We start from the raw sequence: 25,018 nt of genomic DNA on the forward strand, positions 1-25,018 counted from the left end.
AGTATTTTATATAGTGAGGATAACACTGTATGTCTCTCAGAAAGTCAATATGATGACACAAAAACACTTGAATTTGCTGACAGCATTTACAAATAGGATATGGACCTTCACAGGCTGCGTCAGACAACCTGTCCTGTCTTGTTTTGCAACTGGTTTGATTTTGTTTGATTGTGCGTTTTTGACAGAGGGGGTTTAACACACACACACACACACACACACATATAGTTACTGTTTCGAAGATCCACCACATCTCTTTCCTTCATTACGTTTGGTGGATTTTTGCGAACGGTTGCCAAAACGGGAGCTTTTTGCCAAGCCTATCAGGAAATGAACTCTGTTTTTGTATGGAATGCATCAAAATGAATAAAGACTGTGTTTTTTTCAGTTTGAACCTTAACGCCTGCGCTCTTCACGTCTGTCAAAGCAAACACACCCTTCGAACGTACACACAGACTCGTGCAAAGTCTGTGATGCACAGTTTGGCATTTGGTGTTGCACGCTGAGCGATGAGGCTGAATTATGTCGAGAAGCAGGAATTAGGGCAGCAATCCTTATATCAGCTTAATTTTCTCCCACAACTATGAAAGGCAACCAGTTGTGTCCACCAAGAATTGTATTATCAGAGCGGACTCTTCGTAGGCTCCTGTAGATGATAATTAATGTATTCTCGCGTCATTCTGACTCTGAAGTCGGCCCGTCTGACCGACCTGCGTTCCCAATTTGAACTGTGGAAGCGACCATGCCACAGATAACCATGGTAATGCTGTTACCATGACTTCAAATGAACTTATTGAGGACTAAGATTACCTTGGAATGCTATTGCTGATCAGTAACAATATGTTGGCGTTTTTTTTTTTTTTCTTTTTCATGTGAAAGTACCTTGCCATGTTAAGTGTCCATGGCATCTTAGTGAAAGCATAAATTTCTTGAGTTTGCTCAGATTTTAATCTCTTGTCTTAAATGTTTGCTCTTGAGTGAATGTTTTAACCTTAAGCATCGGCTTATAATGTTTGCCACAGTGTAGGATGTGAAATATCCCTGCTGTGTTTCAGCTCCCAAGTCAAAGATCTGTCCAGTAGGAAGTTTAAAAACCACAAAATGCACTTTCACATCAAAGCAGGTGTGCTTCTCAAAGAAGTATATTTTTAGTTGCTAAAATGGAATTAGACTAGATCTTTAAATGACAGCAAATTCAAATTACTCTTCAGTTGACAGTATAACACTATAAGCAGATAATTGATAATACCAGCTGACTAGCCACCCTGTAGGATATCCTGTACTGCATACAGTTATATAAATAGACTCGATTTATTGTTTAAAAGGCATTGAATATTTTTTGTTATCTCCTTGCGCCATTTTTCGAGCCATCTGCATGCCCCCTGACTGTTATGCATTCTGGGTAATGTTTCCAGCTGTGACCTCTTGCTGTGCCTCCATGCCACAAACAAAACAACCTCAACAAGTGGCGCCTGGTATACAACAGGGTGCTTCATTTCGCAGGGTGCAAAGTAACAGGGTTTGGTAATATGCATATTGTTTTAAATAATTATGGTTTTGAGTGAACTTACTGCGTTTTGCGTCTCTGCCAGATTCAGGCGTGGCATCTTTCTCAACAAGGCTGTGATGGGTTGTCGGCAGTAGTTGGGCGAGAATGGCGAGAAGAGTGAAGGTGTAATTATGCCTCTGGCACTGCTGATGACCTTTTCTACCTGTGATCCCTTTAATAAAGTGTTCATATTGAATCCTGAGTCCTGGGTCTTGTTTATTTGGAAGACAGATTTTCATTTCTGAGGGCCCTGATTTGAGGAAGTGACCTACGTGTGTGTGTTGAAGCCCACAGAACAGTAGAGATCTCAAACTTTCCAAAGGTACCCCATATGTCCTGTTGAATTACAGAGAAATGTGTATAAAATGATGCAGAAGACATCTAGATGGTTGCCATTATGGGTAAAGGCATAAAACAACCCATCTTTGGTTTGAGTATTTCACTCAATGAAGCTACTTAAGGTCACAAAGGGTTAAAGACATTGACATTATCTATCTTATCTTCCATTTTAACAAACAAGGAAAGAGACGAGACAACAACACGGTCCAAAGAAATTTAAGTTTATGTTTACAATCCATATTCCTCAATCCATAAGCTTTTTTGCCCATAAATAATTAAGCATCCTTTTTTGGCCAAGCCTTTATTTTATATTTTTAATATGACACAAGACAAAACATATGCAGTTCAAACTATCAGGCTAGTGAAAACATCCTAGGGCAAAAATTCTTCCTCGTCTCTCCTCACTGGGGCAGGAAATCAATTGGCTATAGACGTAACCGCGGCTCATTTCTACCCCTGCAAACAATCCCTCCATTTTTTTGCAATCATGAGGATGCTTCTGTCAGAGCGGAGAGAGATGGGTGATGGGTATGAGAGCGGTCATGAGAGCCAGCGTATGCATCGCATTAGCAGCACAGACACATGACGGGAGATGGGAGAAAATAAACCAGCGAAAAAACAAAAACGGCATTAGGTCTGTTGCTGACGTCTCATCCAATGGAGGGAAAAAATACATAATTTCGGTTCAGACAGGCACGTCTGTGTGACAGGCAAAACACACTGCAGTTAATGCCTCCTTGTAGAATATTCTTCCTCTTTTGATAAGTTTTCTGGTAAACAAACACACCACAAAGCGCTGATTGTTGGAGCCCCTGGCCAACAGTGTGTACATTTCTGAGAGGACACTAATGCACTAAACTGAAGACTGACTCCTTGTTCTGTACAGGGTCAACACGGGAAATCGCTCAAACTGAAATTAAACTTTTAATTTAGATTCCCCCAGTTTCCTTCGAGGGCCACATGCCGAGCCCCCATTCATAAAACACCATTATGTTAATATCAAGTTGCTTCTTTGGGTTCTACTGACTTCCATGTTTACAGCCCATGGAGTCCGTGTATGTGAGTGTAACTTTCCTGCTCAGCCTGCCATTTTGCTTTGCTGTGTAATCAGTGCAGCCGGTCCACGCTGTCGTCCGTGGCCTCGCTGTTTTCTGTGTCTTCTCTCCCGTCAGCAGCAGTTGGATTTCCTCTTGGTCGGTTTGCGTACATCCTCTGTGCTCCCAGTGATCCCTGGAAGCAAAATAAATATTTAGCATTTTGTGCCCTTGGATGAAGTTTTTATCCAGAGTAACACTGCAATAAGTCTGAATTCTCTCAACATTACAAGCAATAATAAGAAGCGCAAGGGCCAGACTGTAGAGATTCCTGAGTCGGTTTCAAATCCAAATAATATACTGGTTGATATCAGATTTAAAAAGTAATAAGAGTATCGGTCTACTTCTATTTTTACAATCAATATTGATGGTAGCAACAGAGTAACATTAACATGGCTTTTTTTTTTTTTTTTTTTTTTTTTTTTTTTTTACAAAACAATAACCTTAAGTCATGCCTGTGTGAAAAGCTAAGCACCTGCATTTATATTATATATCCAGCAAAATTTCATATTGGTATCAATATCGACCATCATGGGTGGGATGATGTTGGTTATTGGTTTAGGCCTCAAAAAAAAAAAAGATTTCATTCCATCCCTACTTGAAACTTCACGGTTAAGAAAAAAAATCCATGGTGGTCAAGCTAAAAACAAGGCTGTTTTTCTTTTTAAAGATATTTTTGAAGATGTGAGATTTTCCTGTGACAGTAATGGGACAAACAAACAAGTCAGTGCAATATTTAAAACGTGATGTTGCCTTCGCCTGCTAAATAATGGAGCATTTGTGGGAGAAGTGACTCACTGATAATGTCTCCGACATCCCTTGATCCCCTTCTTTCGAGCTCTGCCAGAACGTTGGCCTCAAAAGTTAGAGATGCCACGCGGAAGAAGAAGTCCTTGATACCATCTCCTGGTGAAATGAAGAGGGGGGAAGCAGACGAGGAGTAAGTGATGGAGAAAGAGGAGTAAAAAGAGAGGAAAGAAAGGGGGAAGGAACAATGACCAGTGGTGAATGTGGAGGTTTAGGTGTTGAACTGTGTGTTTGAGCCCTACCTGACTTTGCAGACACGGCCCAGTACTCTGCTCTGATCTCCTCAGACAGTCTGATGGCCTCCTGTTCAACGTAAGCCAACTGCTCTGGAGACTGAAAACAGAGAGAGAGAGAGAGAGAGAGAGAGAGAGAGAGAGAGAGAGAGAGAGAGAGAGAGAGAGAGGGAACTGAAATGAAATTTAATTTTAGAAACGTAGGTAAAATGTAATTTTCAGCTTGTTTACATGTGGGGAAGAGAATGAATTTTAGGCCTAGAAAGTCTGGCTATTTTTACTGAATGTCATTACACCTTCTCATATAACCTTAAAAATAGCACCCTCCTCACCACCAGCAACACCAAATTGAGATCAGACATCACAAAATAAAAAGCCTGAATAAAAGCATGAACTGAAACTGAAACAAAAATGATAAACTAATGGAAAAAAGCAAAAGTAACTGTGACGTTCACAATGGTTTTTCTGAATGCCACCCACACTGAGGTCCTTCTTGGTTCCAACAAGGAACAGTAACACACTGGATGGATCGTTCTCCTTCATCGCGTCCTCCAGCCACTGCCTACACACACACACACACACACACACACACACATAAATATATGTAACTTCTAATGGCATTCTAATGACAGATTCACAAGATCGTGATGTGATTTTCCTTACCTGGCATGTGCTAAAGAGCCAGCACTGCTCAAGTCAAACACCACGATGATGGCTGGGGAAATGGAAGGAGACACACACACACACACACACTTCTGAGATAATACAAAGTCATGAGGAAATGTTTGCATTCTTCTGTTTTAGCCCGATATGATCACAACAACATAGAGGCCAAATTCACCTTGTGCTCCTCTGTAATAAGTAGAGGCGATGCACTTGAACCGCTCCTGACCTGCTGTATCCCATCTGAAACACAGACACCAGATCAGATTAGATTCAATTTTATTTATGATCCTCTTTGGGATAATTTGGTAGAGAAGGCGGGATAAAGAGAAGAATGAGAGAAAGACGGAGAGAAAGGAGAGTTTGAGGCTCTTGTCATGTCCTACATCCATGATGGCTGTTTCAACGAGACATATGTGATGCTGCCGTGAAATCCAGTCAGAACGAGCGGAGTCATGTCCGAGTCTGGTTTCAAATCCTCAGTGAGCAAGTCAAGTGAGAAGTCAGTTTGAGTCATCAGTTAGAACGAATTAAAAAAGAACAAAAAATACTATTTGCCGCATTAAAACTGATTTATTAATAATAATTGTGCCTCCAAAATGTGGATTTCAGTAATTTAATCAAAATTTGTCATACTGAGGGCTTGAAATTTTAGGATGCCCTAGTCAACACACACACACACACACACACACACACAAATCTACAACATAATAATGATAAAAGATGTTCACCGCAGAATATATGAAAGGCCTACAAGACAAACACTACTGCAGTAACACAGTAAAACATGATTCTTGCTGGGTTTCAAAGAAATTCGAAAGTGCTACTCTCATCATGACCTCAGCCAGCATACTGAAGGCAAACTGCTTAATTATGGAGGCAGAATTAAATTAGCAGTCAGAGCAGCAGGCTTAAAAGGATTATTATCCTAATTATCTAGGCAAGGATTTGAATTTTGCACAACTCATGATTATCTAATCATACAGTTTCTGGAGGATACAGATTGTACAATGCACATGCAGGAAAAAAAATGATGCAAAGAAGCTTGTTTTAAATGTTTTAAGTTCCATGATGCAACGTGGGTTCTATGAAGCCATGTTATGCTGTTACTCCTCATGGCCCTCATATGATGTACAATATGTGATATACTTACAGCTGTAAACTGAAGGGAACCCCGAGCACCTCAAAGCGCTCCATTTCAAAATCCACCCCTATGGTTGCTTTGTAGTTTTTATCAAACGCACCCTTGCAAAACCTTGTGGGAATCAAGGACAAGGGAGAGAGGGAGAGAGAGAGAGAGAGAGAGAGGCTGTAACGATGTGGTGACTATTCTGATAAATTGCATCATCTCTGCATTAGTTAATGTTGTTTGCTGGATTGGAAAGGACTGGGAGAAGGCTTCACATTGGTAAAATGGCAGGAACTTGAAAGAATAAGAAAAAAAATTGACTCCCTTGAGCCCTTGAGGCCCTGTTTTCCTTGTGTCTAAAGAAGTGACATTTTGGAGACATGAAGTTTTCACTGAACAAGTGTAATAATAACCTAGATAAAATGTATTCTCAGATACTGGGCATTTGATGAAACTGACAAGCACTCACATTTCTTGGAAAAAAAAAAAAAGCAACTTCTACACTACATTTCATAGGAGTCAGTATCCCCACTTTGTCCTCAGTAATCTATCCACCTACTTAGTAACACAAAACCTTATCAACTGTGACTAGAAATGACCTCTCCAAGGAAAAAACAAAACTGTACACTTATAAAAATGATTTTTGAATAACATACCATCACTTCAGCAACCAATCTGAATAACTGTCTAACCATAAAACATTCAAGTTCAGCGTTTCAAACAGTGCACAACCGATTAGATCAGACAGCCCATGTTGTCATGGTCATGTGACGCTGAGGGCAAATGCTGCCAAGTGCTTGTCCGTGGCCAGAGATCTCTGCCAGCTTCATGTGCAAAACACAACCATCAGACTCTAATTCAACTGATTTCTCACGATGGCTTCCTTACCTGCTGATCAGACATGTTTTCCCAACTGCGACATCGCCCACTACAATCACCTTGGCGATATTAAAGCTGGAGAACACAAAACCAAAGTTCAATTTAAATGTAACACGACAAGTATGTGTGTAAGTGTTTCTGTGTCAGGGGATCTTACCCCACTGTGCCTCTCTTCTTCGTTTGGCAGACAGCCTTCACCTGCGGATGGAAGGCTTCCTTGGTGTGTAGCGCGGCACTTGGACTAAAACACTGAAAAGGACATGGGAGACAAACAGGGAAAGTGTCAGTCACTGAATGGAGAAAAGCAACATGGTGAAAACCCAAAACAAGAAGGTCTGGTGGGGTGAACTACTCTTTGCCAGAGGTCAAAAAGGTCACCTGACCTTTATTCTCACAGATCACATTTCCCATTAAACTGACGACCCTATGCCTTCTGATCACCAATGTCTCATCATCTGTCTTTATGTAACTCTGCAGCAGTCCACTATTAGCAAAACAAAGAGTTGTTTTAAAGTAACAGGCTCTAAATAACTACATATACCCGCATCATTATCTGTCCCCATTTTATAGGCATTGGCATGCTAACGCTGTTAGTTGTTGTAATTGTGTTATAGAGGACATGTGTGTGTGCATACATGTGTGTGTGTGTGTGTATGTGTGTGTATGTGTGTGTGTGTGTGTGTGTGTGTGTGTGTGTGTGTGTGTGTATGTTTGTGGCTCTGGATAGAGAGTTAAGTTACGGGTATGGGTTAATGTTAGATTTAGGGTTAAGAAAGAAATGCATTGATTTTCCACATAAGTACAGTAAAAAAAAAAAAAAAAAAATCTGTGTATGTGTGTGTGTGTGTGTGTGTGTGTGTGTGTGTGTGTGTCTGTGTGTGCTTTAACTTAACCTTTGGGAGCTCAGTGATGATCCGATCTTTCTTCACAGGTGGCAACATACTCCTGGCGTGACGGCAGAGGCTGAATGCACACAGACATGCACACAACCACACACACCTTCAGGCTGCCGCTCTCACTGACATCCAAGGCACATTCATTCAAGAAGCACATACACACACTTCCCTCTGTTTTGTCCTCACGCTCTCTCTCACACACACAGACACACACACACACATACAACTCCTTCCACAAATCCCTGACACAATTATGTCTCCAAGGTTTTTCCTGAAAGAGACCAAATGTGAAATGCATACTGAAGGTTTTACTGGTGTTCATTAGTTTTACATACAGAGTTTGATCCACAGTGGAGTGAAAACTGAGTGTTTGCTCTGCCATCTGTTACACTTTGTCAGGCAGCAACAGTGCACAACATCTCTGTGGTAACTGTAATGTCACCGATAAGCCACCTTGAAAAATCCATGCTACTCAGTTAATGTCCGATTGAATTCATCTGACAAGATAACTAGGAGGCCTAAATACTGTTTTGTCATGAGGCAACGCTGTAATGCTACTACAACTACTACTACCACTGCTACTTTTAACAGTAATTATAATAATAATAGCAATCATCACCATCATCATCATCAGATTTATGTATACAGAAATTTTCAAGAGTTTTCCACTGTGCAGACCAGCCTAAAATAAAACAAGTTAGTGTTAAGAAGAGGACAGTAAACGCAAGTAATAAGCACTGTAAGAGCAGTCACAATAAATAATAATAATAATAATAATAATAATAATAATAATAATAATAATAATAATAACAATAATAAGAGTAAAGCATAAGCACGTTTATGGATAAACCTTTTTCAAATGAACTTAAAAGTTGACACTTTGTTGATCTTAGTTGATCCTTCCACCACATCTCAACAAGTATGTTCTCCAACATTAATGAAACAGTAGGCCTACACAGACTGTCTTATCAAATGAAGGCTGGCCCATCAACACGGCGGTGAGACAGAAAACGGATTGTTTGTCAGAGTGGCGCAAATTAAATGTGACAAAATAAGTTTGTCAGTTTTACCTGAGAGTCCGCAGGGAGGACAAGCGGTGGCAAATATAATCCGGGCGTGTGCTGACCAAAGAATGCCAAGGCAAATCCAGAACAAATGACACACAGCAACAAACTGAGTCGACAGAGAAACTACAGATGACCTCAGGCAATTAGAGGCCTGACCGGAGCTCAGACTGCGAACTGAGCAGGGAGGCCCGACCAGCTGTGCAACAGCGCCACCCTGCGGACACTTCACCACAGGCTTAAAGCAAAGGGCCTCTCCCATCAGAGTGGGCAGGAAGCGACTCCGACATGTGGTAATAAAAGAGGCTCTATTAAACGAATCAGTGTAATCAATCAGTCAGTCAGTCATCAACACGGCGGTGTTGATGACTGACTGACTTTAAGACTGACTTCTTAATAATCTAATATGATGTGTAATTCTTCAACTATGGGCTTTTTGGTGTGAGAAATTTGAGAAAAACAACGTGTTTATATTTTTTTCTTTCTATTCTGTCTAAAAACATTCTCTGATAGTGGCTGTGCTTCACCACTTAAATAATATGTGATTTTTTTTTTTTTTTTTTTTTTTTTGGCAATTTATTCTGACTGGGTGACTGTGTTGGGAATGACTTTTTTTTAATCATCCCTTTGCAAATAGCTTATGATTTGTTGGCATGGTAACATTGGCTCTAGGGTTAGCATTAACTATACATAAACTAGGCGACATGAGATGATAGTTTTATTATTTTTCTAATTATTAAGACATTTTGACGTGACGTTGTTCAGATGCCGTCCTGACGTCTTATTTCCGCGACGGACACGTATAGATACTGTGCGCCGGCGGTGCGGCTTCCTTCTTGGTTTCCTGTGCCGTGCGGACTGGTCTCGGCGGTCTGGACGCAGTGTCGGTGTTGGAGCAGCAGCGTTACTATATTAACTGTCTCAACAATAATAATAATTATAATATAAAAGCACGGCGAGGGAGCTGTCAGTCAGTAAATATGCCGCACGAGCAGGTAGGCCTAGCTGACGGTGTGTTTAGCACGCGCGGTTGTCGGAGCGGCCACGTGGAGGAGCGCGTGGAGGAGAGGCGACAGCAGTGGGAATGGTAATTAAACGTTGTGGGAAAACATTTTATTAAACCATGAAGACATGCAGGCAGTACTCATGATATGTAACCTGATGATGTGTTCATTTTGTTAATTATACTTTGTCATTTATTAGTAGGACCGCAGCTCCACCATTATATTTCAAATGTTAAGACGTTTTAATGATGCAAAAGATTGATATTGACAGTAAAACAGGTAAAAGTGGTAGGTGGGATCTTGATCTTTGCCCCACAGTGGTTAGGGCTAAGTAAAATACAGGTTTTGAATCAGTGGCTCCATGGACCAGCTCGTTTTATTCTCTGATTGAGGTGATATAGTAAACCACGTGACTGCATCAGATTCTGAGTTCATTCTGAGTTATTCATATTTACTGAAGTCCAGACAAGGACCTCATCTGGCCCAGGTGGTGGGTTTTCAACCTCTCTGTGTCCTCTCCTCAGGTGCCGGTGGCCTCATGTGATGGAGTAAAGTGAAGACGACGTGGCTCATGAGGTTGGACCTAATCCACGAGAAGGTGAGTGAGAATAAAGTCGTAAAGACTGGGGTTAGTTCGTGGTGCAGTTGTGCCAGTGATGAAAACCTGGAGTAGGAAGTGCCGTCTGATGCGACAACTGACGATGTCTCTTGCATCCTTTTCTGAGTCTGATTTTTTTTTTTTTTTTTTAAATTTTGTGTGTGATTGAGATGGTCAGTTTTAATACACAGTTTTAAGGTACCGGCTTTTGTTTTTTTGTTTTGTTTATAACAGGTTGGCGTCTGCCGGGTCAAGTTGAAACTGAAAATGCAGTTTGCAGAAGGTGGGTTTAAAATCAGGAAATCTTGACACTACAAACCTCAACTGTGGTGATGAAAACTAAACTGAAATAGCTGGAATTACCGGCAGATTGCTCAGTGGTGACTCTTGGTTTTCTGAACATGAGATTATAGTCATTAACCCTTTTTCCCATCATAAATTGGGTTATATAAGAATTAATTTCTCACCACCTTGCCCTCTTTCTCTCTGTATAGTTGGCAGTTTCTGAGGAACTCTGACCCAGCTCAAGACATGAGACCAAAATTACACAACTGTTTTCAAGCCACTACTTGAATGGCAGGTAAGTTAATTTTATGCATTTGTTTGTTTGGTTTTTTTAATACCCTTTTACAACTGGGGTGGGGAAGCTGTGCCACGGAGGGGCAAGCATCTGCAGGTTTTCATTCCAACCAAAAACTCCACTGGCTGATTTCACTGATAACCTCACCTTCAAACAGAGAGAATGGACTCATTAGTGAAATAGCTGATAGAGTTTTTGGCTGGAGGGAAAACCTGCAGCCTCTCAGTTCTCGGTGGCACATCATGGCTGCCTGCCTCTGCTTTACCGTGATGAAACTGTGGAATAGGAAGTGCCGTCAGATGCGACAACTGACGATGTGCAATCCACTGCTGAGTCTTGAAAGTTGCATTTAATTCTTGTTGAATTTGATGGCCTACTTCTTTCACTGTTTTAATTTCCATTTTCCCTTTTTTTAAGGTGGTATTGAGCTGACTGAAGAGGATCTGTAACCCTAACCCTGATCAATTCATCAAAACAGTTACAGATGTGGCTTCAAATTGATGAAACCTTCATGATTCAGGAGGTAAGTTGATGGCTATTCTTAAGCCTTCCATCTCAGTAAAGAAATACTTTTCTTTTGGCCAGCTCACCACTGCACGGTGAGAAAAGTAGCAGGTTTGTTTCCTCAGTCTAGTGCAGTGTCAATACACCTCCATGGGTTTGTCCTGAACATTCTTGATTCTGTCAGTCTAATTGCACGGCAGTGAGTTGGTCAAAAAAAAAAAACCTTGCGTGTATGACTTGTAAAGCCTTTTCTGTGATGAAAACCTGGAATAGGAAGTGCCGTCAGATGCGACAACTGACGATAGTCTCTAATCCACTTTTCTGAGTCTTAAAAGCTATCCTTGGCCAAATTCATTATCAGTGTCCATTTGCTGCTATTCTCAAACCTTTGCATTTATTTATTTTTAAAGGTGACTTTTGTCGATGCATTCAGTGGATCCCCTGAAGGCTTCTATCAAGGACTGCACACAGGTAAACTTGAGTTGCAGTGTATGAAAATAGCAGCTGTCCACTGTTATGATGAGACTTAAACTGAAATAGCTGGAATTACCGGCAGATTGTCCAGTGGTGACTCTCGGTTTTCTGAACATTTTTTTACAGCGGCAACACACCTCACATTTGCATGAAATGATTTTACAGCTGCACCCTGTTGTTTTCAAAGGTCTGTTTGAGGTGAAGATGTCCCTGTATACCATCCAGTTTGATGTGGTTGGGTGTCTGCAGTGCGTGGTTATAGGTAAGGTGTTTTGCTGATGAGCAGAAGAATAATACACCAGTGAGACAGTTTGATACCTGTGTTGACAAGTCACTCCAAAACATGTCAGTAAATCAACATGTGGATTTAGGTATTTTTTGGTTTGCTGGATCAGGAACTGTAAAAGAAAGCATGTTTAGAGCTGAAGGTGTTATTTAAGGTAACATCTCAGAGGCCAAGATGTAATTTTCTGGTGCTGTCAGATTGATTTGTGACTTGCTTTATTTTTGCCAAACAGTGTTTTGTCTTCCAGGTCACCTCAGCATTGAATTAAGGTTTTTTTTTTTTTTTTTTAGCATTTCAATAGCTGGGCACTATCCATTGGGCTTTTCCCTGACCCACACGTGAATATTGTGGCTCCTCTTTACTGATGTAAACATGATGAAATCTGAACTGAAAACAGCTGGAATTACCGGCAGACTGTTCAGTGGTGACATTCGGTTTTCTGAGCACATCAGTTTCATGTTGCATTGATCTCCTGCAATTACAGCAGGCCTGAATACTTGCACATTGTGGGTAAAATCTGCTAATTTAAACTTTGTCCCTCTTCTACAGGCAGCAGAATGAAGTGGAATCTCATGTAGCCTACACTTGTCTGAAGATGCAATGTCAACATGATTTTTTTAATTGCTGAATGACAAACGTATGTTTTGAAAAGTTTAAGCCTATTTGATACATTGTATTTAATAAAACGTTAAGTCAAAAGCGACTTCAGTAATGAGCATGTGTCAGTTTTTCTGCCCTGGCCACTTGTCAAGTCATACAAAGCTATACAAGACAGTCAATTTTTTTTTTTTTTAATTTATACATTTTATTTACACACTGCAACAAGAAGGGCAACACGTTATAAGCCAGGCTGTTGGCTGTAGCATGGCATTTATTGGAATCTGTTTCCTGCTAGTGAACAATAATGAGGTTTACTGAGACTAATCCCTGTCTAGACAGTTTTCAGGATATGGGGAGTTAAACTTCAGTTGAATCTTCCCATGAAATGTGGCTCGATCAATTAATCACACCAGAACTATTGAGGCACGTCACAGATTGAAGTCCCTTACAGGCTGGAGGGAGAGCAGGACAAGTCCACCCTAGTGATGTTGAGAGATCCATTTTTCACTATTTGAGTCAGTGCTGGGTGTACAGGGAGAGCCGATGACCGATCCAAAATGCCATTTTTTTTTCCCAGTTAAGGCTCCCTATATGCTGGATCTACAGGCATCAAGACTTAATAGTTGTTGAGAAATTATTTTCTACAAATATTGATTTTTTTTAAATATCTATATCTATAGATATAGATACACACACATAGATAGATATAGATTTTATTTATTTGTTTGTTATTAAGGAGTGATACATGAAATTAGCTCACAGCTATATTTCTTTTTGTAGTGTATATGGGTGGCATTTGGAAACTACCCAGACCAGCAGAAGCTTTATGCAAATACAGTTTTTCAGGGTTTTTTTTTTCATGCTCAGTCATGCAGTGGAATACAAGAGCCTTATGTGACCCTGTGGTGAAATCCCTGCCTTGCTTTGCCTAATTGCACTAACTTGCCTGCACTAATCCCCTGTAAACATGAGTACAGTAAGAAAAGAAAATGTTTGATGTGTTTGGCATTCAAACTACCTCCTCTATGACTTCTGAGAAATTTCTCCAGTACTGATGATATTGCATGTTGTCAATTAACACAAAAATACACTACAGTTGGAGCCCTAAACTGATTAGAGAGACTCTGCTTTCCCCTTTTCTACACATTCCTAGACAGATAAATATCTTCAGAGGAAGCAGAGCTTTAAAGAAATGCTTTCCTGTTAAAGCTAGGAAGAAAACTGTGTAAAGCTAATTTCTATGTATTACTGTACTGTTCCATATTAGACTATTTTGATGTGACTTGCATGCATCCTTGCTTACAAAAATGTTACATGTTTCATAACAAATCCAGACTCTCTCACTCACCATTGCATGTTTTATGAATCTTAGGATGGTCCTCTTTATGCCACAGGGGGGAAAAACACATGTTGCTCTTTGCAGGGCATTGTTCAGTAAACTACCTGCTTACATCTAAAGCTTTTATCCCTTCATACAAGCAACTATAACACTAGATCTACTACGCAGATTGTTTTAAATATTCCCAGGGTGCACTTCTGCTTTGATGCACCCAGGACATGGAACAAGCTTCAAAATGCCTCAGGAATGCTCCCCTCTTTGAACAATTTTAAAGGTGGATATTGATGGTACGGCCTGCATGCCTCCCTTGTGTTGCTTTTACAGATATGTATTGTTTTATGTTCTATCATGTGAAATTGTTGTAGTTTTTATGTGAAATGAATGCAGATTTGACCAGGACTTCTTGGAAGAAGAGATCCTGTATCTCAGTGGGACCCTCTTGATTAAATCAAGGAAAAGTAAAAATAAATTAAATGAAATAAAAATAAAATCTCAGAATTTGAGGGTTGGATCTGGGATCTAAGCCTGCACCACCTGCAGTTGTCCTTTTAGCCTCTGATTGGTTGAACCTGAAAGCCTGTGGCCTTGCTGTGGTCTAGATCATTTTGACAACTGGAGGACTCCCCACAGGGTTTCTCTGTTGCTCTGGCCCTACAATATTACAGTTCCTGCAGTCTCTGTTGCATAGAAACAGATCAGCCTCTACCTTGAAGGTCTATGGGATGGCCCTTGCAGCTTGGCGCTCACAGCAAATTCAGTCACGGGACATCTTGGTGTTAGGAGTTCTATGTTTTCCCCACTTGGGCAGTCTGACTTAAAGTGACTATCTACCAAGATGGCCACTCCCTGTCTGCACCTAATGATAAACAACAACATAAATTTTAAACATCTGTCAACATTTTATCTATGCTTGGAATGCTATTAGAACCCAGGATCAGTGTTTGTGTGTGGTTTTGATAGTGTATGTAGATTTTCAGTGGGAGAATATTGAAAATTTGTCATTGTGCCATCACAAAAATAGGATAGATACACTATATATCTTTTGGTATTATCACCTGTGTAAGCACATTTTCTGAGCTTGTGCAACAAAAGGTCCAACCTCCTAATGGAATCCAGCCTTACTGCAAAACACACCGGCAGAACTGCACCCATGTCCTTTTGCTGCTCCTCTGTCAACAGCTGAGAGAGACAGTCTTACAAGTCTGTGGTCTAAAATACAAGGTGTCCACAAAGTCTCTTAACGATTTAAAAAAAAAAAAAAAATCTATTACAAAAGCAATTGATGAGATATGCTAATCAGATTTTCTTCTATGTGCTCAGTGGTTATCAAAGTTTTTAATCACATTGGACATCAACGACCTGAAGCAAAAGATCACTGATGCCATGCTTTTGTAATAAATTTGTTAAATTGTAAAGAGACTTTATGGACACCCGGTACTTCACGATAATATGGGAAATGGACTTGTGGGGTTGATTGTAGGAGTTTTATTGAAGGCTGTCATACAGAGATGTTGGTAATGCTGAAATCAATGAAATTCAAGAAGTTCAAAACATTTGGGAGTGCACATGTGCTACACAATGATCACACAAAGATAATTATCTGGTTGTTTTGCAATGCACCACAAATCAAAAACAGTTTTACTTGAGGGGGTGATTATCTGCCAAAAACCAGCAAGGGATCTGGGCAAGCCAATGATGGGTGGTTGGCATAAACTTACACAATGTCAGGAATGTGATGGATATGTATAAAAATGAGGGTCCCAGTTCTGCTAAGCTGCACTTGTAGACTACAGTGTATCAGCTGCAAGAACTCTCTTTACAGGTAAATATTTTATTTTCACATCACTTTTCTGCAATATTACTGAACTTTAATAACATTTAAAATGTGCTGTATTTTTTTTTTTTTAACACTTTTGAGAAATTTTGAGTTTTGTGGTGTTTGTGCTATACTTGTTCCTCAGGCACTTCTACCATTATTTCGCAAAATGCCTTCCACTTGTGTTACCATGGTAAATTGCCTCTATGAACCTGGTGGTGTGGGCAGCCCTTCCAACCCAGAGAAATTTCAAGGCCAAGACTATGAGCAACTCAAGGAATCTCTTCTCAGCAAGGGGGAATTATTTACGGATGATGCTTTCCCAGCAAATCTTGATTCTCTGGGCGAAATAGAGGGTCTAACTGCTGAGCAGCTGAGAGAAGTGGAGTGGTATAGACCCGGGGTAGGCACTGTCCAAGTCAATCCAATTTCTCTATGTGTGGCAATATTGAAATTAACACAATATTGGGGAAAACAACTTGATTAAGTTGCCCAAATGTCTCTCTCTGTTTATAGGAACTGGGAGAAGGTGATCCTTGCTTTGTTGTTGATGGGGCTTCAAGGTTTGACTTCAGTCAAGGAGAAATTGGTAACTTTAAACTTTATATTTAATCCATCCAAACCGATTACATTCAATCCTCATTATAATTTGGTAATACAGTCTGTGCTTCACTGTAGTCTCATAGCCCAAGTAGGAAATTCTGCTCAGATTTTTTTTTACAGTGTCAATATTGGAAGAATGCCTTCACTCAAACATAAAACAAACTATCTACCATCCTCATGTCTGCCTTCAGGCAATTGCTGGCTTCTTGCATCTTTTGGCTCGCTGACACTTCGGAAATCATTAATGGCACAAGTGGTGCCTTCAGACCAGAACTTCAAGGATGGCTACGCTGGAATATTTCACTTCAGGGTAAAATAATCTTTGCCTGATGTACTGTTCTAAAAGAAAACCAGTGTCCCTGTTTGGGCTGTGTTCAAAGATAAACAAATCATACCACAGTGTTGTAAATGAATCAGAACTATAGATGTGACTGTTCACATTGCAATGTCTCCTCTACCTTTGGAAGTTCTGGAGATTTGGAAAGTGGGTGGATGTTGTCGTCGATGATCTGCTGCCGACACGCAACTTCCTGCCAGTGTCAGTTTCCTCCAAATCTGGGACTGAGTTCTGGGCCCCCCTGATGGAGAAAGCTTATGCCAAGTATGTGATCATTACTGAACCCTTTACTATCTCCTTGTGGAATGCCACATTCATTCATTTGTTTGTTCACATATATTTTATGTCACTGACATTCTCATCACTCTAAATGCTGAAACAAATGCACACAAATGTTGAACATCTCCCCAGCTTTCTGTTACACCCAAAGACATTTCCTGTTACAAAAAAATAAATTTAATTGGTTTCTTGATCCTGCAAACACACTCTTAGGATGAAAAAACTGAATGAATTGTTCCTCTGCCCAAGGCCCATCTTTTGACCAAGCATGGTGGATATCTGTTCATAGGTTTTTGATGTATCCTGAGGAATGACAGACGAACTGAAAGAGCAACAACATAATATCCATGGCTGTGAAAATGAAATGTGATTCACAAGTATTAATGCCTTTTTACCTCAAAAGTTCAGAATCAGCACCACTAAATTCATAGATGCCCATTTCCCTATTTGCTTCAGGGTGTGTGGCTCCTATGGAGACATGATTGCTGGAAATCCATCGGAGGCCTTCATGGATTTCAGCGGCAGGGTGCACATGAACTACAAACTCACCAAACAGCCCAGTGACCTGTGGGACGTGATGACCAGAGCCACCCAGGCCAAAACTATGATGGGATGTGCCACGTATGGACAGGTAAGGGCTCGACCATGCTTCATATTTCCTTACGGCAGGAGAAAGGCTTTAAAAGAGCCATACAGTTGGTAACAAAAAGAAACAAACAAAAAAGTCTTTATCTGTTTCAGGAGAAAGGAAAACCAGGAGAAGAGGCTGGTCTGGTGAGCGGGCATGCCTATGCCGTGACAGGAGTCAAACAGGTGTGTATGTGTGTACAATCATGTATATCTGTTAACGCCTTTTCAACTATTTTAAGGCCTCAGGGAATTGAGAATACATTGCTGTATGTTATGTAATACATTTTTAAAAAGTTATTCCCTCTTTCATGCTTCTCCTGGTGTGCGTATAACCTCATTATTGTCTTCACCTCTCTATAAATATATTCTGACACTAGACAGAAGTACAGCTGTGACATTTTATGTTTTGTGGTTTCTGATGCACTGTATCTGCATTTTTATCATCTAGTTTTATAACCTTTTTTTTTTTTTTTTTGTATTGTTTCCATGTAATGGCCCGGCTAGGCAGCAGTACATTGGTGCAATGAATTTACTCAGTTCCTGCCATGTAAAATAAATGCATTTTAATTTTTATGATGATACAGAACATCTTGAACATTTATTTATTTATTTATTGGCTGTATTTGCTGGAAACTACAGGTTTTGAGTGAAGGGATGGAGGTGAATCTGGTGAGAATCTGGAACCCGTGGGGTCGGAAGGAGTGGAATGGAGACTGGAGTGACAAGTAAGAAACAGTGCCGCCCTAACATGATGAATCTCATCCCTCACTGTTATCTGCATGTAGATGACAGCGCAGGTTCTTGTCCACAACAATCCTTTAGGCAACAAAGTGTTGCTGATGTATGAATGAACATGGGAGTGGTTTTGAAACGTACTCTGTCTTACAGATCAGAGTTGTGGGAAACTGTTAGCTCTGACGTCCGTGACCAGTGCCTCAAAGTGCGCAATGATGGAGAATTCTGGTAATGTCATCCAAGAAGGAAATGGGGAAAAAACCCTCAAAACTTAACTTCTCTAAATAATTATGGTGTTGTTATGTCATGACTCATCATTTTGGGGGTTGTTTTTCTTTGCAGCTTCATTCGAAGGCTTGTCAGTGATTCCTGTCTGTCTGTCTCTCTCTTTCAGGATGACTCTTGAGGATTACTGTGTCTACTATGAAGACATGGACATCTGTTGTGACAGCCCCAACTTCCTGGATGATGATGCTGCCTGCCAATGGAAGTGCTCAATGAAGGAAGGTTGTTGGGAAGCAGGGGAATCTGATGTAGGCTCTGACTGCGCTTCAGGTGAGCCTTCTGCTGTTTATGCTTGCGGGTCTGTGACCTTTTGTTTTGTATTTTTCAGAAAGCAAAGCATATGGCATTCTCTGTAACCCCCAATTACAAAGCAGAGTATAATTGGGCAGCTTCAGGGATTGAGGTGGTTTGAGCACAAAGACAAAACGAGTGTCTGACAGTTATATAACCACTGCTTACATGTCCCCCATCCTTTTCCCCAGAGGAGTTTTGGAAAAATCCCCAGTTCCGCATCAGAGTGAAGGCAGTGGAAGGAGAGAGCCAAGGAAGCAAGAACATCTTAGTGTCTCTCATGCAGAAATCTGATGAAGAAAAGCGCAGCAAAGTGGAATATCACGCCATTGGCTTCATGATCTATGAGGTTCCACCAGAGGTAATTGAAATTGTTGCCACATTCATATTTTACCACAGAAACCTACATCATTTATGTATGTATGTCTGTATGTATGTATGTACGTATGTATTTATTTATTTATTTTTAATTTTAAATTTTTTTTATTTATTTATCTGGATCCCCATTAGTCACTACCAAGGTAGCAACTAATCTTCCTGGGGTCCAGACTACTAAACATTACATCATAAAACAAAAAATGACATCATAATGCAACAAAAACAAAAAACAAAACCAATGAATCAACAACAATAAATCTTTCTGTAACGATAATTGAAACAATGACAAAGTACCCATCCTCCACCAAGAAATAATCAATATATGATCAAAACATTTGATACAGCTCAATAATAATATAATACCAGTGTGTTTACAATTGTTTATGGTGACTGAGACAATAAAATGACCCCAAAAATGTTCCTTGTTAACGATCATATAGTCAGACCTTATGTAGCATAATTTGTCCTATTTGGAGAGGGGCTTGTTAAACGTGTAATACCTGATTGCAGACTGTTCCATATTGCTATTCCTCTGTACACAACACTACGCCTTGCCTTGCATTTGTTTTTGAGAGTTTTTGATTGCAAGCTGCTGTAAAAAGCAAAATTTCTAATTTTTTGCTCCTTGCAGGCACCAAAAGGGCAGCTCACCGCTTCACTGATGGGAGACAGCTCCCCTCTTGAAGTCAGTACGTTCTGTTTTGCGAGGGAGATCGTTGAGCTCCACAGCTTGCAGCCAGGAGAGTATGTGATCATTCCCTGCACATCCGAACCTGAGAAGACTTCAAGCTTCATCCTCACAATTTACTCCAAGGCAGAGGCCGAGCTGGAGTGAAGACAAAATTACTTGCAATACAGCCAAACTGAAAATAATCCGCATTTTCTTCTTTTGAATGTGCTATGATAATGGTTGTAAACCAAAAAAAATGGAGTTGTGCTTTGGTTATGCAAGCAAGCTTACTGTAAAAGGGAACGCCTCGGGGCTTCTGATTGGAGTACATGTCGTCTTTCCTGTTCATCTTCACCGCATGCAAAAATTAAATACTCAGGGTAGCCGGATGAAAAATTAGAATTATGCATGTCTTGTTGAATTGCAATCACTGCTTCGCCTACTCTGTACCTCTGCTCATAATTCACATAATTAAAATACATGGTTTTAAACTTTCTTTTGCTTTGTGAGGTCTGTCAAGACAAATATATGTCTACTTCATGAAAGCTGTCTTTGTGAATGCGCAGAACGTCAGACTGAGACACCAATTTTCCCTTTTTGTCCGTACTTGGTTATCTGATGAAGTGTACAGATCACAAACATTCATTACTTCCTTACTTCATTTATTGCTAGTATTAGAAATGTTTCCTTTATAGCCTGAAATCATCTTCAACATCACTAATGAACTTTCCCCTCCAGCCGCTCACATAACACACCCAGTAGCCTAAAGGGGGTGGGGGGGGGTGTGGGTGTGTGTGTGTGTGTGTGGGGGGGGGGGGTCGTACCAGCTGACTTAAGATTTTGAAAAGACAGCCATTCCACTCATAAGCGCACATTATACATTTAGGCAACTGCTGTATTAAGTTCAAGTTCAAGATTTATTCGTCACATGCATGAATGTACAGGTACAGCAGCAGTGAAATGTAATTTCAACAACTCCAGCACTGTGCAAGAAAAAAATAGATAGAATAAAATAGTTAAAAAAATAAAAATAAAGATAAAATAGAAAGTATATATTACATTCCTATATACAATGTACAACCTATGTACAATATACAACAATATAAAATAAGTACAAATAAGTAGAAGAACTGAGCTGCAAAACCCTGAAGAACAACACGCTCCGACGGAGGTTCAGAGTTAGTGTGAAACCATGAGACCAAGTGACAGAACCCGATGCCCGGTACTGAGATTCAGGAACTGTCAGACTTGATCCAGCCTTATGGAGTCACCCCCTCCCCTTCAGTCTTTGCGTGTTGCTATCTGCCAATAATGTAGGGTGTATGTATCATCTCTGGAGAGACCTGAAAATGGCTGTCCATCAACGGTCCCCATCCAACCTGACTGAGCTTGAGAGGATTTGCAAAGAAGAATGGCATAAAATTCCCCAATCCAGGGGTGCAAAGCTTGTTGCGTCATACCCAAAAAGACTTGAAGCTGAAATTGCTGCAAAAAAGTGCTTCAAGTAAGTACTGAGTAAAGGGTCTGAATACTTATGTCAGTGTGATAGTTCAGTTTTCCTTTTTAATAAATTTACAAAAATTTCTATAATTCTGTTTTCACTTTGTCATTATGCTGTATTGAGTGTAGATTAATGAGAGAAAAACTAAATTTAAATGTTTGTAGCATCAGGCTGCAACATAACAAAAGTAAAAAAAGTGAAGGGTGAATACTTTCTGAATGTACTGTATACTTTGCAAATGGGTGGGATGCTCGTGTCCGCCCTGCCTCTGGATTCTGGCTGGACATCTACCAGAATACAATGCACGCAGGCTACTTAAACAATGAATAGAAAGCAGTGAAAATTTGCCCCAGTGTGAATGTAACATGATGTTAATGAATGGTAGACCTACGGGGAGGATTTGTCCAAAGGCAGGCTCTCAGTCTCAGACCCCTGCTGTAGAGAATGGAGCCCCTAAAACTCAATTTTATTACAGTTATTGACTTTTGGGAACTGTCAGTGTTGATGGGTGATGAAAATAGTACTCAAGAATAATACTAAGTAAGACAATTCCCTTTTTTAACTGGGTTTGATATTCCTTTAAGAGCCACATGTGCATAGCTGTACACCTGTGGTAGGGTTGCAGGTGTCAGATTTAGAGTGTAAGTCTTTATGCCTGTAGATCCAGCATATAGGGAGCCCAAACTGGGGAAAAAAATCACGTTTGAATTGACCCCCCACTTAAATTAATTTCTTTAATACTAGTTGATTTTTACTGATGGTCATGCGATAAACCAGAGGGGAAACCCTCTGATCTTAGCCCTCAGTGGCATTATTGCGTACTTTCGCCCTGATCTGATTTTGGTCAGTCATCGGCTCTCCCTGTAGTCTACACCCAGCACCATAGGCGGAGTTTGAAATTTGCGCTGGGGGGGGGGCAAAGTCCGCCTATGCCCAGCACTGACTCAGATTGTGAAAAGTGGATCTCTAAACATCACTAGAGTGGACTTGTCCTGCTCTCCCTCCAGCCTGCAAGGGACCTCAATCTTTGACTTTCTGGTGTATTATATATGATATGTACTTGAAGTGCCAATGGTATGGTCCAGGGTGAACAGGGGAAGTGTTCAAAAGTATACAACGGTATTTTGGTCAAGTATTGATTAAACTGAAAACGAAAACGAACGAAAACCCCCGGAGCAGGCCCCGGAGCAGGCTAGGTTTCAGGACAGGTTCAGGATAGGTTTCCTATCCCGATCAGAGGTGAACTTTGTGATACAGAAAATCCGGAGTTGAGCCTGAAGTTATCTCGCTAACGCCTTGATCCCGCTTCGTGATACAGGCCTCAGGACTCCTTGGAAGAAGTGATCTTGTATCTCAGTGGGACCTTCTTGATTAAATCAAGGATAAGTAAAAATAAAATAAAATGAAATATAAATAAAATCTCACAATTTGAGGGTTGGATCTGGAATCTAAGCCTGCACCACCTGAGGCCTGGATTAATATAGCCGGGTTTTCTGTTAGTTATCTGGCTTCACTCAACCAGACATCCGCACTCTGGATTTTCGGTACTATAAAGCTGGTTATCAACTCGCTAATTCAACCCAGGCCAGAGCCCGTCTACGACATTATTATTACGACATATTAGACATTCTCTGCCCAGGCTTTTTCCAATCTACATCTGTGCGCGCTCACATAAAAGGACGGAGTTTGCTGCATGCGACCAATCACAGACAAGGAAAATCCACCCGACCCGCATGTACGACGGAGGAGCAGACAATAATCTGAAATAAATACGAGGAATATTAATCCATCATCCAGGCAAAAAGCAACACAGCTGCAGCCGCAAGGAATGCTGGCCAAAAAAAAAAAAAAAAAAAAAAAATCGCTGACTGTGTCAATGCGTAAATTAGTGGGATTATAATCTTACTTCCCCACACTGTAAAAACGCCAACTTATGATTTGTTATCCTAACCTGTTTTTTTAAGTCAAGTGAACAACCACTTGGGCAATTTGCTGAGCTAACTTGAAAAAACAAATTTACACAATGTTTCTCAAAAATAGTGCTGTCAATGTGAATAGTTTAGTTCAGACAACTATTGTTTGTGAGTTATACAGCACTATAAAAACTCCAACTTATGAACTGTAATTCTAACCCATTTTTTAAGTGGAATGAACGACCATTTGGTCAAGATGCTTAGCTAACAAAAAAAAACAAGTTTACTCAATAAATTAGTTGAGAAAAATCACTTGTGCGACTTGTATTTGTATATATATATATTTAATTTAATACATTTTTTCTTTCATTTATAATTATTTGTCGTTTCTCCTCCCTAATGTGCAATAACCTGAGACTTGTCTGTTGTCTTATTTCATTGCTAAATGGCATATTCACAAATGTCGTCACACTAACCAAAACCATCTCATTTGCATATATTAGGACCATTAGCCACTCCACAAATATGAAAGCCTTCAAAAATTTTAATTTATTTGCTCTTTTTAATATATTTATGTAATATGATATTCTGAAAATTTGTCCTTGAAAGTATGTCACCCCCTGGTGATTGTCTCTGTATGTTTTGTGTGTTTTAATAATAATAATTTAAAAAATTACAAAAATATGTATTTATATACAGTAGGCTACAGGCCAAAAGTTTGGACACACCTTCTCATTCAATGCGTTTTCTTTATTTTCATGACTATTTACATTGTAGATTCTAACTGAAGGCATCAAAACTATGAATGAACACATGTGGAGTTATGTACTTAACAAAAAAAGGTGAAATAACTGAAAACATGTTTTATATTCTAGTTTCTTCAAAATAGCCACCCTTTGCTCTGATTACTGCTTTGCACACTCTTGGCATTCTCTCCATGAGCTTCAAGAGGTAGTCACCTGAAATGGTTTTCACTTCACAGGTGTGCCTTATCAGGGTTAATTAGTGGAATTTCTTGCTTTATCAATGGGGTTGGGACCATCAGTTGTGTTGTGCAGAAGTCAGGTGACTACCTCTTGAAGCTCATGGAGAGAATGCCAAGAGTGTGCAAAGCAGTAATCAGAGCAAAGGGTGGCTATTTTGAAGAAACTAGAATATAAAACATGTTTTCAGTTATTTCACCTTTTTTTGTTAAGTACATAACTCCACATGTTTTCATTCATAGTTTTGATTCCTTCAGTTATAATCTACAATGTAAATAGTCATGACAATGAAGAAAACGCATTGAATGAGAAGGTGTGTCCAAACTTTTGGCCTGTACTGTATGTACTTCCGCCATAAAACTCAACAGAAGAAGAAGAAAAATACTTCCCGGAAGAAGAAGAAGAAGAAGAAGAAGAAGAAGAAGAAGAAGAAGAAAAGAAAACAAAACAACTATAACCCGCCTCCCACTCCCACTTGTTCACGCCACATTTTAGATTTCCAAGGAGATGTGTGCCACAGATGGGATAAAAGACGAAGAACAGAGAGGTTTTATGTTTTCGG

The 25,018-nt window shown here is 40.0% G+C and overlaps 2 protein-coding genes, 1 long non-coding RNA gene and 6 other non-coding genes across 9 annotated transcripts; 8 read left to right on the forward strand and 1 right to left on the reverse strand.

The window, feature by feature from the left end:
- Nucleotides 1-2,180: 2,180 nt before the first annotated feature.
- Nucleotides 2,181-7,788, reverse strand: LOC115371548 (ras-related protein Rab-34-like). The gene is made up of 10 exons (XM_030068988.1): nt 7,584-7,788; nt 6,848-6,939; nt 6,700-6,765; nt 5,836-5,937; nt 4,861-4,925; nt 4,683-4,734; nt 4,500-4,581; nt 4,029-4,119; nt 3,778-3,885; nt 2,181-3,115 (listed from the first exon to the last, which is right to left on the reverse strand). Exons 1-10 carry the CDS (start codon nt 7,629-7,631, stop codon nt 3,054-3,056), a joined length of 768 nt encoding a protein of 255 aa, XP_029924848.1. The 5' UTR covers nt 7,632-7,788; the 3' UTR covers nt 2,181-3,053.
- Nucleotides 7,789-9,461: 1,673 nt separating this feature from the next.
- Nucleotides 9,462-12,811, forward strand: LOC115371514 (uncharacterized). The gene is made up of 8 exons (XR_003929373.1): nt 9,462-9,737; nt 10,179-10,252; nt 10,487-10,535; nt 10,747-10,832; nt 11,250-11,355; nt 11,747-11,807; nt 11,998-12,072; nt 12,646-12,811. It is a non-coding gene; the product is annotated as an uncharacterized LOC115371514 (long non-coding RNA).
- On the forward strand, nt 10,304-10,380 carry LOC115372109 (small nucleolar RNA SNORD49). The gene has a single exon (XR_003929420.1). It is a non-coding gene; the product is annotated as a small nucleolar RNA SNORD49 (small nucleolar RNA).
- LOC115372114 (small nucleolar RNA SNORD65) lies at nt 10,580-10,653 on the forward strand. The gene has a single exon (XR_003929424.1). It is a non-coding gene; the product is annotated as a small nucleolar RNA SNORD65 (small nucleolar RNA).
- Nucleotides 11,095-11,167, forward strand: LOC115372108 (small nucleolar RNA SNORD49). The gene has a single exon (XR_003929419.1). It is a non-coding gene; the product is annotated as a small nucleolar RNA SNORD49 (small nucleolar RNA).
- LOC115372119 (small nucleolar RNA SNORD49) lies at nt 11,586-11,663 on the forward strand. Its single transcript, XR_003929429.1, has one exon. It is a non-coding gene; the product is annotated as a small nucleolar RNA SNORD49 (small nucleolar RNA).
- Nucleotides 11,851-11,924, forward strand: LOC115372112 (small nucleolar RNA SNORD65). The gene has a single exon (XR_003929423.1). It is a non-coding gene; the product is annotated as a small nucleolar RNA SNORD65 (small nucleolar RNA).
- LOC115372115 (small nucleolar RNA SNORD65) lies at nt 12,467-12,541 on the forward strand. The gene has a single exon (XR_003929425.1). It is a non-coding gene; the product is annotated as a small nucleolar RNA SNORD65 (small nucleolar RNA).
- Nucleotides 12,812-15,979: 3,168 nt separating the features above from the next.
- LOC115371632 (calpain-1 catalytic subunit-like) lies at nt 15,980-20,224 on the forward strand. The gene is made up of 11 exons (XM_030069093.1): nt 15,980-16,254; nt 16,368-16,440; nt 16,646-16,764; nt 16,922-17,055; nt 17,527-17,701; nt 17,812-17,883; nt 18,340-18,425; nt 18,589-18,663; nt 18,830-18,990; nt 19,203-19,372; nt 20,021-20,224. The coding sequence occupies exons 1-11, from the start codon at nt 16,021-16,023 to the stop codon at nt 20,222-20,224; spliced, it is 1,503 nt and encodes a 500-aa protein (XP_029924953.1). The 5' UTR covers nt 15,980-16,020.
- The last annotated feature ends 4,794 nt before the right edge of the window (nt 20,225-25,018 follow it).

Source organism: Myripristis murdjan, chromosome 14 (assembly GCF_902150065.1).
Source record: "Myripristis murdjan chromosome 14, fMyrMur1.1, whole genome shotgun sequence".
In the NCBI taxonomy this organism is placed as follows: Eukaryota; Metazoa; Chordata; class Actinopteri; order Holocentriformes; family Holocentridae; genus Myripristis; species Myripristis murdjan.

What these genes read in the sequence shown, in the direction of transcription:
- LOC115371632 (XM_030069093.1), top strand. Translation starts at nt 16,021, where the DNA reads ATGCCTTCCACTTGTGTTACCATGGTAAATTGCCTCTATGAACCTGGT. An exon ending in CTGGAATATTTCACTTCAGG is followed by an intron (nt 16,765 to 16,921) that starts GTAAAATAATCT and finishes TACCTTTGGAAG; the next exon opens with TTCTGGAGATTTGGAAAGTG. An exon ending in AATGGAGACTGGAGTGACAA is followed by an intron (nt 18,426 to 18,588) that starts GTAAGAAACAGT and finishes TCTGTCTTACAG; the next exon opens with ATCAGAGTTGTGGGAAACTG.
- LOC115371548 (XM_030068988.1), bottom strand. Translation starts at nt 7,631, where the DNA reads ATGTTGCCACCTGTGAAGAAAGATCGGATCATCACTGAGCTCCCAAAG. An exon ending in AAGAAGAGAGGCACAGTGGG is followed by an intron (nt 6,766 to 6,847) that starts GTAAGATCCCCT and finishes TGTGTTCTCCAG; the next exon opens with CTTTAATATCGCCAAGGTGA. An exon ending in GGCCGTGTCTGCAAAGTCAG is followed by an intron (nt 3,886 to 4,028) that starts GTAGGGCTCAAA and finishes TCATTTCACCAG; the next exon opens with GAGATGGTATCAAGGACTTC.